Source organism: Vulpes lagopus, chromosome 18 (genome assembly GCF_018345385.1).
Source record: "Vulpes lagopus strain Blue_001 chromosome 18, ASM1834538v1, whole genome shotgun sequence".
In the NCBI taxonomy this organism is placed as follows: Eukaryota; Metazoa; Chordata; class Mammalia; order Carnivora; family Canidae; genus Vulpes; species Vulpes lagopus.
In genome coordinates, this window is record NC_054841.1 from 17,135,619 (window position 1) to 17,148,590 (window position 12,972).

At 43.8% G+C, this 12,972-nt stretch overlaps 1 protein-coding gene across 9 annotated transcripts in view; it reads left to right on the forward strand.

Annotated features, from left to right (window-relative positions):
* Nucleotides 1-12,972, forward strand: part of PTPRT (protein tyrosine phosphatase receptor type T) — a 1,030,023-nt gene that overhangs the window by 350,728 nt on the left and 666,323 nt on the right. For all 9 annotated transcript variants that reach the window (XM_041733397.1, XM_041733399.1, XM_041733398.1 and 6 more), the window contains one exon: nt 4,248-4,363. In XM_041733397.1, the coding sequence (XP_041589331.1) occupies nt 4,248-4,363 (116 nt within the window). The remainder of the gene's footprint in view (nt 1-4,247; nt 4,364-12,972) is intronic.

A 12,972-nucleotide genomic window follows, 5' to 3' on the forward strand; every position in this document is an offset into this window, starting at 1 on the left:
CAGAATAACACCCAGTGCTCATCCCGTCAAGTGCCGCCCTCAGTACCCATCACCCATTCACCCCCACCTCCCGCCCTCCTCCCCTTCCACCACCCCTAGTTCGTTTCCCAGAGTTAGGAGTCTTTATGTTCTGTCTCCCTTTCTGATATTTCCTACCCATTTCTTCTCCCTTCCCTTCTATTCCCTTTCACTATTATTTATATTTCCCAAATGAATGAGACCATATAATGTTTGTCCTTCTCCGATTGACTTATTTCACTCAGCATAATACCCTCCAGTTCCATCCACGTTGAAGCAAATTGTGGTTATTCGTCGTTTCTAATGGCTGAGTAATATTCCATTGTCTACATAAACCACATCTTCTTTATCCATTCATCTTTCGATGGACACTGAGGCTCCTTCCACAGTTTGGCTATTGTGGACATTGCTGCTAGAAACATCGGGGTGCAGGTGTCCCGGCGTTTCATTGCATCTGTATCTTTGAGATAAATCCCCAGCAGTGCAATTGCTGGGTCATAGGGCAGGTCTATTTTTAACTCTTTGAGGAATCTCCACACAGTTTTCCAGAGTGGCTGCACCAATTCACATTCCCACCAACAGTGTAAGAGGGTTCCCTTTTCTCCACATCCTCTCCAACATTTGTGGTTTCCTGCCTTGTTAATTTTCCCCATTCTCACTGGTGTGAGGTGGTATCTCATTGTGGTTTGGATTTGTATTTCCCTGATGGCAAGTGATGCAGAACATTTTCTCATGTGTGTGTTGGCCAACAGACAGGATTTTAAATGTCATCAACATCAAGGCATTTGGCCCCAAATACACAGCTCGTTTTCTGCTAACCCCATTCAGTGGGATCCCATTTTGGGAGTGTTGAGTCTCAGTGGGGAGTGAAGGTGGAATGTTTAAAATCACAAGCTGAAAAAAAAAAAAAAAATCACAAGCTGGAGGCTGGGCTGGGCCCTAGGGTCAACTGTGTTTGGCTATAGGTTGGCAAGTTGCTGATGGGGGAATCAACTCTTTCCCAGAGCTGTGGATGCTGGAGGAAAGTAGCAGTTGAGAGAGCACAGTGCTCAGTAGTGGACTGGAGTATGTATGTTGTGGGGGAGGGAAGTGAAGAGGGAGGGTCAGAGAGGCGAGGAGTTTGGAGAAGTGGCTTGAATGGGTCCTCACCATAAGGAGGATCTCCCCAAAGAGAGACTTCTGGTCTGAGGCAGGGATGAGGCCAAGGCTCAGAGAGCAGACACAAGAATACGGGCATGAGGAGATACCACTCAACAGGAGGATGGTGATCTAGATCAGTTCTTGTGTCAGGAACTTTGACCTAGGGCGAGCAGTCATATGGCCCACAGCATTCCGCCTGGACGGGTTGGGGGCCTCACGGGATTGATGGGGCCAGACCAGCAGGACTGGCCAGTGGGAATTGTTCTAGATGACTTGCATATAGGACCTATCTAACAGAGACCACACATGAGAAGAATGTGCCTGCAGATGTGTTTTGGTAAGTCTACATAGTGTTTTAATGGAATTTAGTCAAGATTTTAGAATGAGAGATTTCACATAAAACCAGGTTTCTTCCTTGATACATCTCGGTGTGTCCGAATTTGAAAAATTGGACAAGGGGCTGCCCTGAGCAAAGTACTGTGGAGTGGCCTTCATCTGTTGGATTTGAGTAACTGCTGCCCCCTTTCGGGTGGAGAGAGTCATGGGGTCTTTATCCGTTTCTCCATAGACCCCACTATTCCTTATTGCCTCGTCACTGCTGAGGCTGGTGTCTGAGACCAATTGTTACCACATGTGCAATGTTGTTGTTCTCATAGAGAAATCTTTATTTGACCCAAGTCTCTTTCAAAAGTGGGAAGGTGTATGATGGGGCAAGGAGGTGGTGTGTTGTTTTTTTTTTTACAACTGAGCCACTTTATTCATTTATGTAACTGGCTCCTCTGGATGCATGGGTTCAACCTCGCTGTTGTAAACCATCCATATTTCACCAGAATAGTAACACTAGGGGCCATTAAGCCTCTGTGTTCTCTACCACTGAACCTAGAAAGGAGGAAGAGGGATTGAAAATGAAAGAATCTAGACAAAAGGTCTGCTGCTGAGAAGCCAGAAGTCAGAAGTAAGCAGGGGACATCGATCCAGAGAAGATCCATTTCTAATTGCACAAGTCCCAGAGATTAAACCATTTGCCCACTTCTTCCCAAGGGTGAGGACGGTTGCCCCTTAATGAAACCCAGCACAGAGCCTCCCGACATTGGAGCTGCGCCTGTCCTCCCTCCAGGAGTGGAGTGGATGTTCCTTCCTGTTTAAACCTGTGGCATAAATGGGCTTACAGGGTTTACTCTTAGTCTTCCTTTAAGACTTGATTTGAACTGATAGTTCCAGAAATAACCTTGCAAAATTACACGAGGAAGCAAAAAGGAAACAATTTCAGACAATCAGAGCAGCATGACATTTGTCAGGTTGACTAGATGCTAGAATCTTCAGTTTGGAGAAGCCCATGAGGAGAGGTCCTCCCTGGGCCTTTAATTCTTGATGCTACATTAGCAGTGGGGTCCTGAAGGTAGCACGAGGGGGGTCTCTGAGCTGTTGTCCTTTGTTTACCTGAGCAGGAGGTCTGTGTTTTCACACAGCAAGTGTGACTCATCACACTGAAGGGTTTGGCTTGTGCTGAGCTCCATGTGTGGTGACACGGGTTGGTGGAGCAGGTGGTTGGAAGTGCTAAGGCCATGGGGCAAAGGGGATCACTTGTCATTAAATATTTGGGAGCCATGAGAGGAGCCTAGAGTTAGCACAGCCTGGCCTGCAAGCCCTTTCCCTTGATCCTGGGGTTCCAGTTGACACCGTTGATCTCCCCTTACCCACCCTGGAGGCCGGAGAATGTAGTAGTTAAATGTTGACTATTGGGCTAAAATTTGGACTGAGTTCTGTTTCTGTCCCTTACTAATGCCATGTAGCTTTGGGAAAATTAAACTTATTGAGTCCTGGTCTCTGCCTTTCTAAAAGGGGAATAGTAATATTGTCTGCTTTACAGGAACGTTGCGAAGTTACATTAGATAAAACATGTAAAGCATTTATCACAGTGCCTGGCATTGCACGAGCTTTAGATAAGTGACATTATTGCTATTAGTTGTCTCTCTGGGTATTTGACTCTCTCTGAGAAGATGGTCAGAGGCCATTGTTGGACCTTCTTTATCCTCTTAACAACTGTTACTTGGTCCCATTGTGAGGCTGATGTACTAGGGGACCCTGGGCACTTTTATGCCTCAGTGAAGAAATTCATACTTCTAGACATTCATTATTAGCCCACTTATCTTTGGAGAGCTCAGACAAGCAAGAACCTGACTCTGCAAACAAAAAGATGAACCCCTGACCCTACATAAAACTGTTTAATTCTGGGATTGATTGCTCACAGACCCTGTGAGTTTCATTAGAAAATCCATTTTCCTGTTATGCCAAGTCCTCAGCACAAATGCTTCCCCCCACCCCCTGGTCCCCTCCAGAGTGTAGGCTCTGAATGTCCTGAGTTCTGTGTGCATCAGTTCACTCACTGTAAGACAGACATGATTCTACTACCAGCCACATTGGGTTCAGTGAGTTACCCTGTGTGGACGCTGCACATGGCACTGATGATGCAGCGAGTCCTATGTGAATGACAGCCAAGAGTTTTCTCCTCCACCTTTCCTCCCTCCTTTGTTCTTCCCTCATCATTTTCCTCCTCAGCATCATCACCAAGGCCGGACATGTGGGTCTCAGGCTCCAAGGTGCTTTGCTTACGCTTTCCTCTTTTTGCTCACTCAGGCTGGAGGGAGGACTTCTCAGTGATGAATCCTCCCCATGCCCCACCTTCAACTTTTCCTTCCAAACATGCCCCTACTGCCCAGAAGCTAATAATAGGGATTTTGAGACTCCGAGAGACCTGGATTCATGTCTTGGCACCCTCACTTTCGGGCTATCTAACTGTGCCGAACTTTGTAAGCCCTCGGAGCCTTCATTTTCTGATATGTGAAATGGGGATGTTACCCATCTTGTGGATATGGTGGGGTTTAAAGGAGGTGATCCCGTAAAACTTAGAACCAACAGGAGCTGGCTCGTAGTAAGTGATCAAGCAGCAGTAGCTCTTCGCTGCGCTGGGCCGCTTTCCAGGTACAGGGTCCACCCTGCCCAGTGCTCCTCCTGAGCCGCCATCACCATGGGGAAGTGCTGCAGGCTGTTGAATTCAGGACTCAGGTGCTGTTTGGTTTCTCTCCTAGGAAAAGCACCTCACTTTCTGCGGCTGCAAAACGTCGAGGTGAACGTGGGGCAGAATGCCACATTTCAGTGCATTGCTGGTGGGAAGTGGTCCCAGCATGACAAACTTTGGCTCCAGGTAAGCTGGCCCCCTGCTCACACCTGTCCATCCCATGGTAAGGGAAGAAAAGGTGTGCTGGGATGAAGGGCTTGGTGTGGGCAAGGGGACGGGATAGTTCTGATGTCCCTCTGCTCCTTGGATGACACTCTGTGTCCATGATCTTGTTAGATCTTAACTCTGATTCTGTTTCGTAGGCATCAGGATATACTTGTTGTACAGATGGAGAAACTAAGACCACAAACATGAAAGTGCCAGAACTAGAATCTGCAGCTATGCCCTTTCCAAGCTGCCCTTCTTTGTCTCTGAAGGCCAGTCTCCCAGGGCTAAGGCAAACTCTATACTTTAGATTCTGAGTATGTAGAATCATCAGATCTTCTCTGGAGGGACCTTAGCTCCCCAGTGGCCCACCAGATTCCTGTCTGACATGCAGTGTGCCTTCCACAGCACTCTGGTAAAGTCTGGTAAAATCACCCTTCAGCAGAATATTTCACTCAACCAGCAAAGCCACCTCTTCTCTGGCTGAAAGGGTCTCTCAGGGAAGTCAGCCAGGAAGATGTTCTGAGTTTGAATGTGTTCCGTTCTTAGGTCTGCTCATCGGCCTTCCTTTCAAAAGCAAGATAAAAGAGGATCTCTTTCAGTGGAGGTGGGGGGAAAGGATAGGACACAGAATTAGACATCAGTTGTTACAGCGTCAGAGAGCTTCCCACGGATACTAAGGTAGAAATACCAAATGTGAGGACAGTGCAGAGGGTTGAACTGTGCAGTGAGTAGCCACAGGTGGCTACTGACCGTGTTTTGGTTTTGTATTTTATTTTACACAAATTCATCGAGGTTTAATTGAGATACAATAGTTAAAATATATAATTTGATACACTTTCATGTGTGTATGTTTGTGAAGCTCATCAGTCAAGGGACTAGACATATCCATCATCCTGTGAAGTTTCCCTGTTCCCACTTGTAATCCCTTCTTTCTGCCCTTTCTACTCCCTTTTGTCTCCAGGTGGTCACTGATCTGTGTTCTGTCACTGAACAGTTGACCCTTGCATGGGTTTGAACTGGGTAGGGTTGCTTATACATAGATTTTTTTTTCCATTAAATACAGTACAGTAAATGTATTTTCACTTCCTTATGGTTTTCTTGAATTTCAGTGTAAGAATATAGCATATAATACATAGAACATACAAAGCATATAATTATTGACAGTTTATGTTATCAGGAAAGCTTCTGGTCAACGTAGGCTCTTAGTCATTTAGTTTATAGGGGGAGACAAAAGTCATACGTGGATTTTTTGACTGTGCAGTGGGGATTGCTGTTCTAACCCCCATGTTGTCAAAGGGTCAACTGTGTATTAACTTGCATGTTCTAGAATTTTATATGAATGAAATCACATAGTTTGTATTCTTTTTTGTTGTTGTTCAACATAATTATTATGAGATCTCTCTATGATGTGTGTAAATACACTTTATTTTAAAGTTTTTTTCTTTGTTGAATAATATTCCATTGTATGGAGGTACCACAATTTCTTTATACCCTCATCCACTGATGGACATATGGGTTATTAAGTTATGGGTTATTTGAAAACAAGTTGCTATGAACATGTGTGGACTCAAGTGGACATATGGGCAGGTGCCTTCATTTCTCTTGGACAAATGCCTAGGAGTGGAATGGCTGGGTCATATTGGCAAATGCAGAACTTTAAAAGAACCTCTGAGCTGTTTTCCTGTATGGTTGTACCATTTTACATTCCCATCAGCAGTGGATGGGAGTTGGAGTTTCTTATCAACATCCCTGCCAACACTTGGTGTGGTCATTCTTTGTAGTTTAAGCCATTTGAACAGGTGTGTGGTGGTATCTCCTTGTGATTCTCGTTTTTCTTTCCCTCATGAACAGTGAAGTTGACCGCTTCTCTGTGCTAGTTTGCTGATATTTGTGTGTCATCTTTGGTGCCATGTCTGTTTAAATTATTTTGCTCATTTATTGTTGGGTTGTTTCCTTTGTTTCGGCATTTTGATAGTTCCTTATATGTTCTGGATACAAATCCTTTGTCAGATACATGCTTTGCAAAGATTTTCTGTCTACCTGTGGTTTGTCTTTTCATTCTCTAAAGCGTGGCATTGGGGGAGCAATTTTTAAATTAGGATGAAATTAAATTTAACATCTTTTTCTTTTTTGGATCTTGTCCTGGCATCATTTCTAAGAAATCTTTGCCTGACTCAGGGCCCCAGTGATTTTTTTTTCTTGTTCTAGAAATTTTATAATTTTATAGCTTTTACATTTTAGGTCTATGATCCATTTTCAGTTAATTTTGCATATGGTGTGAGGTATGCATCAAAGTTCTTATTTCTTTTTTGTGTGCATTTGGATATCTCAGTTGTTCCAGCATCGGTAGTTGAAGAGCATTCTTTCTCTGCTGTGCTGCTTTTGCCCACAGATGTATGGGACTATTCCTGGGTTCTTTATTTCTGTTCCATTGATCTCTTTGTCTGTCTTTCTACCGCCATCACACTGACTTGGTCACTGTGAGCTTTATCATAAGTTTTGAAATCAGGTATTGTTAGTCTTCCAGTAGTTGTTCCTTTTCACAGTGATTATGGCTGTTCTAGGTCTTTTGCATTTCCATATGACTTTTAGAATCACTTTGTCAACCTCTGCACAAAAAAGCCTGTTGGGATTTTGATGGGGATTGATTGCATTGAATCTATAAATCACTTTTGGAGAGAACTGACATCTTAGCAATAATGACTTTTTTGAGTATGAACATGGTATATTTCTTCATTCATTTAACATCTATGGTGATTTCACTCAGCACTCACTGTAATTTGCAGTGTGATAGGTCTGACACATTTTTTTTTCTCCGACTTATTCTTAGATATCTGATATTTTTGGTGGATAAAAATCTCAATTTCTGACTTTTACTGCTAGTGTATAGGAATAAAATTGACTTTCACATATTGATCTTGTATCCTGCAACCCTGTTAAACTTAGGATGGCTATTTACATTTAAATTAATTAAAATAAAATTCAGAACTTAGATGGCCCATCACACATTTCAAGTGCACAGTAGCCACATGTGTCTAGTGGCTACCATGGTGGACAAGTGTAGACAGGACATTTGAGATGTAGAAAGGCTTTTTGGAGAGCATTACTTGAGCTTCAACAAAACATGAATATTCGTTGGAAGAAGCTAACTCCAGTGACCTCCACCTTCATTTATTGAAAGTTTATCATCTCTTCTGGCTGACATAGTTCGGATATTGGTCCCCAACCCATGCCCAGCCATCTCTGTACACTTGGGTAGAAGTCCATGGTATTACTTCTCTTCTTGCATTTGAAACCATTTCCTACAGTTAGGAAATCCCTAGGAGGGAGAGCACCTCTGGGGGCTGATAGTTCTTTCTTGCTCCTCAGCAGTGCAGTAGAATGAGGTTTGTTTTTTTTTTTAATTTATTAATTCATGAGAGACATAGAGAGGGGCAGAGACACAGGCAGAGGGAGAAGCAGGCTCCATGTGGGGAGCCCAATGTGGGACTCGATCCCGGGACTCGATCCCGGGACTCCAGGATCATGCCCTGAGCCCAAGGCAGACACTTAACTGCTGAGCCACCCAGGCATCCCAAGTGCAATAGAAGGAAAAGAAAAGTAGTGCCTGACCCTCTTGCTTCCCCAGGCTGCCTGCAGACCACAGGAATCACGGTAAACTTCCATGTGTCACTCAAGTAGTTAGTGTTAATTAATCTTTCAGTTGTAATTCGTGTTCATGTGTGTGCATCAGGCTCTCTAGGAGTTTTGTCATTTCAGTGGCATCACCTCAGTTGGGTCAGGAGACTGAGAAGGAATAATCACAATATTTTCAACACCTTTATTTAGCTTTTCCAATTATTTTATGATGACTCTTGCTACATTTTTGAGTTGCATGTCCTGAACCTTGGGTTTATCAGTGGAAAGATTTAGAACATAATGGAAGTATTGGAGAAAATAGGTAGATACACACAGTGTGGGTCTCTTCTGCATCTTACTTATTTATGTACTTTTCAATATAAACCAAATCTTATTTCACAGAACATTTTTCAGGTGCCTTACAATGGGACATAAAGCCTGACAAGATAGCATAAATTAAAAGTGAGGCAAAGGGATATAGGAGTAAAAAAAAAAAAAAGCCACTGTGGAGCTGGCCATAATGTTAAAACTGCATCCCTCCACATCTGTGGCTAACTTGTGGGTCACAGGCAGAGTCCACTGCACCACAGCCGCCAACGGAATAAAGGAAGCTTGTCAGATACACAGTTCAGAGTGTCCACAAGATAAACACAAACCAATTTCTCGGGAAAATTCTAACTTGTTCGCACAGAAGCCAGACAGGAATTGTTCCCAGGCGTCCTCATAAAGAAAATAGCGTGTAATGTAAGGAACAGCGCTCTCCACCAAAGTCTTATTGAGGGCACACAAGTGAGTTTCATAGGCTTGTTTCCCATAATGATGCTCTGTGCAAAAGCAGTGTGGAGAGGTGGTCAGGAGGGGAGGGGATGGGGTTGGGTAATGCAATATGACAAAAGTCCCCATTTCTCTGCTAATCTGTTTCCATCTTGGGACACTTTAAATGTAACAGGTGAGTGAATAGTTTCAATAGCTATTCCTTTAAGGAAACCACCAGAAATACTGCCTCTCTCATCTATATTTCAGTAACTGTTGGGAGGTAGATGGTTTACACTGTGCTCTCTGGCAAATGCCTACTTGGCTAGGTAAGTCCAGGCTTATATTCAGCAGTGTAGTTGGAAGTAAGTTAATGTCTTTGTACAAAATATGAGGCACCTGTCATGACACCTGCCTGCCACTCAGGAGACCACTGCATCCTGATCTGAGACAGCCTAAGGGAGTAATGAATTTCTCATGAGATGCTGCTTTGGATCTGTTCCAGCGCCCAGAGGAGCAGTGTACAGATGGGCCAAAGGTTCTGTTCCATATATCCGGGCTTTTGTGACTCAGTCTGAGAATTTCCAAAGTAAGTGAAACAGCTATATTGTGGCCAAGAGGCTACCTTTCAACAGTGCTGTCTCCTTCTGTAGCTACCAAGACACAGGGAGGAATCACTGTAAGTCACCAAAGATGGAAACATTTTTATCTACCACTCTTAAGTCAGGGAAATAAAGCCAGTGATTTTGTTTCTAGAATAGTATGTCAGTGCTCCTTCTTTCTGGCAATGAAAGCACCAGTCGTTGGTGGACTTCTAGTTTATGGATAATCCTTGTTGTCTTTGTTGGAGAGAATGCCTGTCTTCCTTTCTGTAGAATGGGACTCCAGAGCTTGCTTATCCTTAAGTGCTTTCTGATCATAAATTAATAAGTTAAAAAGAAAGTCCAGCCCATACCCCTGTTTTACTCTCTCCTGGAAACTTTATATGCTCTTTAGAAATCCTCAGCTGCTGGTGCTGGCTTTCGTGGAATTAGCAAGAAGCTCTACCTAAGAATCAGTGGATAGAATCTATGCAAAAATGTGCATCCCTGAGCCTAGATCAATGCTAGTCCTTTAGGGAAAAGGCTGATAGAGGCCAACAAAAGTTATAAATGAGCTCATCTTGTTTGAGGGCGATCTCTCCCTGAGGCGAAGAGTATAATGCCATAGCCTATGGTGAAGGGCCTCATTCATAACTTGGTAACTTCTTATGTGATACAGTGGCATGAGCGATACAAACTTATAATTTTTAAGCATTTTTTAAAGCAAATAGATGTTGTGCATTCTGAGCGGAATGCCCGTCGAATAGTCAAAGCAGCCTACAGTTTGGGAAGCCCTTTAAAAAACAAAAAACAATGTTCAGGGTACAGCTAGGTAGAAGTGTGCTGACCAATTATCAGTATGGCACAGTGGAAAAATGTGTATGAGAACATCTTTTCTGGAAGGGGTTTGGCAGTAGATAGAAATCTTAAATGTACATATTCTTCCAACAAGTAATTTTACTTTTGGGAGTTTACCTAAGAAAATAACCAGAGAAAGAAACCATTTATCTGCAAGTATGTTCAAAAGGATAAAACCTGAAAACACGCTGAATGTCCAGAAGGAACTGATGAAGTAAGTGCTGGAATAGAGTCATTAAATACCAGGTTATAGAAGTATATATAATGCCATTTTCACTGTATGTGTTTAAGTGGAAAGAGCAGGTTATAAAACAATGTGTCCGGTATATATTTTTTAATCAAAAATAAACATGAATGCATATTTATGTGCACAAATGTATACATAGCTATATACATAGATACATTAACACTATAAGACACATATCAGGACTCTGAGTCATTGATTGTGATAGATTATCTACGCTTTGTATCTTCACCTTTTCTGTTTCACCCAAATACTTTGAAATGAATATAGGTAACTAAGATAAACAGAAAAAAACACCAGCCACAGCAGAATTAGAAGCAGCAGCCCCCCATGGAGGATAAAATTACCCTCAGCTTGCCCTCACACCATCACCACCAGATGCTGTTCACCCAAGAGGGGGGTTAGAGATATGTATTCCGTATGTGTCACCTGGTCTTTATGGAAGACTGTGGCCTGTGGGTCTCCGCGTGTAAACTTTTCAGGGCTCTGGAGCAGGCCCCGTCAGCCCCACCACAGAGCTTATTTCCAGGCTTCCCTACAAAGCATTTGCTTCACCATGGGTTTGTACAACAAATAACATTTGACGAGTTACAGAAATGAGGCCATGAGTCCAAACACTTGGCACAGATCTCAGTAGGGACAGCATATGTGTTCAGACAAATCACAGGCACTGGGCCGGGAGCAGACCCTAATCTGGCAGGAAAAGGCTCTTGCCCTGTGAGCGCATCAGCTCGACAGCAGTCACACCAGGGCTGACGAGATAAGCAGACATGTCAGTCCTTTCTGCAGCCGATTTTTCCGGTAAACCTGTTTCTCTGCTCCCTGAAGGGCTGCTGCTGTGAATGTGCTGGACCCAGCTCCTCCACCTCCTGCCCACATCTGTACCCGGTGTCCCTTCCATGTGGGACTGCTGTGGAAAACCTAGTCGCCACACCACAACTAAACAGTGGTGGTAAATGAATGATAATAGCTGACGTTTGTGGCTTGGTTACACATAGGATGGGTTTAATTCTCATAGCCAGGCTTTTAGGGAGTTGCTGTTGATAGCCCTGTTTGTATATGAGACCAAGTCTTTGAGGCGGGTCAGTGAGTCCCACAGGCCACGTTCCCATAGGTCCTGAGCAGTGGAGGCAGGATTGGAACATCTGACGTTCTTCAGTCCTGAGCATCCTGCCACGGTAACCTTGTAGACCTGATGCTTACGTCACCATGTCATCCTTCCCTTCCCTATTGGAGGCTTCCTGTTAAAAAAAAAAAAAAATTCATTTATTTAGCACACATTTATACACCTTTAATTTGCACTGTAGTAGATACTTAGAGATTTGTGTTTCTCAGATTTACAAAGAAAAATCAACAAAAAATACCCCTAAAGTTTTTAAAAAATATTTTTTCAAATTGCTCCCGTCCAGTTGCCTTCTTACTTCTCCCCTTCTTGGCCACATTTCCTAAATCTGATGTCTACGCTGGCAGTGTGGCTTTCTTCAACTCCCCCATTTTCCCAGTAGTGGCCCTTGTGAAGGTCACTAGTGCTTTTTCTTGTTGCTGGAGCTGATGGTGATGATGGTGATGGAGATGCTTCCTCATACTTGACTTTTTTTGGTGTTTGACTATGCTGACTGGCCTGCTTTGGAGATCTTCCTGCCCTCTTGGTTCTGTGAAATCATCTACTGACAACCATGAAAGGTCTGAGAGTTTACCTTATTTGCAGTTAGCCACACAGTGTCATAGATGCTGGCAGAAGATATGAGACTCCTGGGTCAGAAACAAAGATCGTTGGTCATAATGTAGCAGGCAACATGCCCTTCATGTTTGTGACAGTTGCTGTTCTCCCAAGGCCCCGCTCCCAGCCAAGTCCAGTGAGAATGATGTGGGCTGGCTCTGGGCCAGGTTTGCATACAGTGGGTCTGCATCATGTCTGGGGAACACAGTGCTTAGGAATCCCTCACTTTTTATTGTTAGCTTTATCGACATAATTTGTAAACCATAAAGCTTAGCGAGTCTGGAATTCAGTGGTTTTTAGCGTATTTGCAACCTTGGCACCATCTCCACATACTTTGTCTTTCATTATCACCTTAGTTACCTTAGATCAAAAACAGCTCCTTTAGGGCCACCCTAGGGGATGGAAATCTAGCTGGGCTTTGGATCCACAGAAGGTTGCATTCTCTTCAATTCCTCGGTACCTGACGCACAAGCCTCTCCTTTCTCATCCTGTACAGCACAGCTCTGAGGATCCTAGCCAACTCGGACCTGGAAATTTCCCTTCACACACTTATTGTTTCCTCCTTTACTTCCTAAACCCTTTCCTGGGGGCCTTCCCTCAGCCTGTCCTCAGCGTATGCGCTTCAAAATTTGATCTCTGCTCCTCCCGGCCCCCAGCACATGGGAGCTGGCGAGAGAGTGGTGAGCAAGGTGCACCTGCGTCGTGTCCTCGGGGGGCTTACTGTCTGACAGCAGAGACAGATATTGAGTAACACAGAATCAGATATTTGAGCACAAATGTGACCAGGCTACCAGGGAAAGAGAAGGGTCTGCTG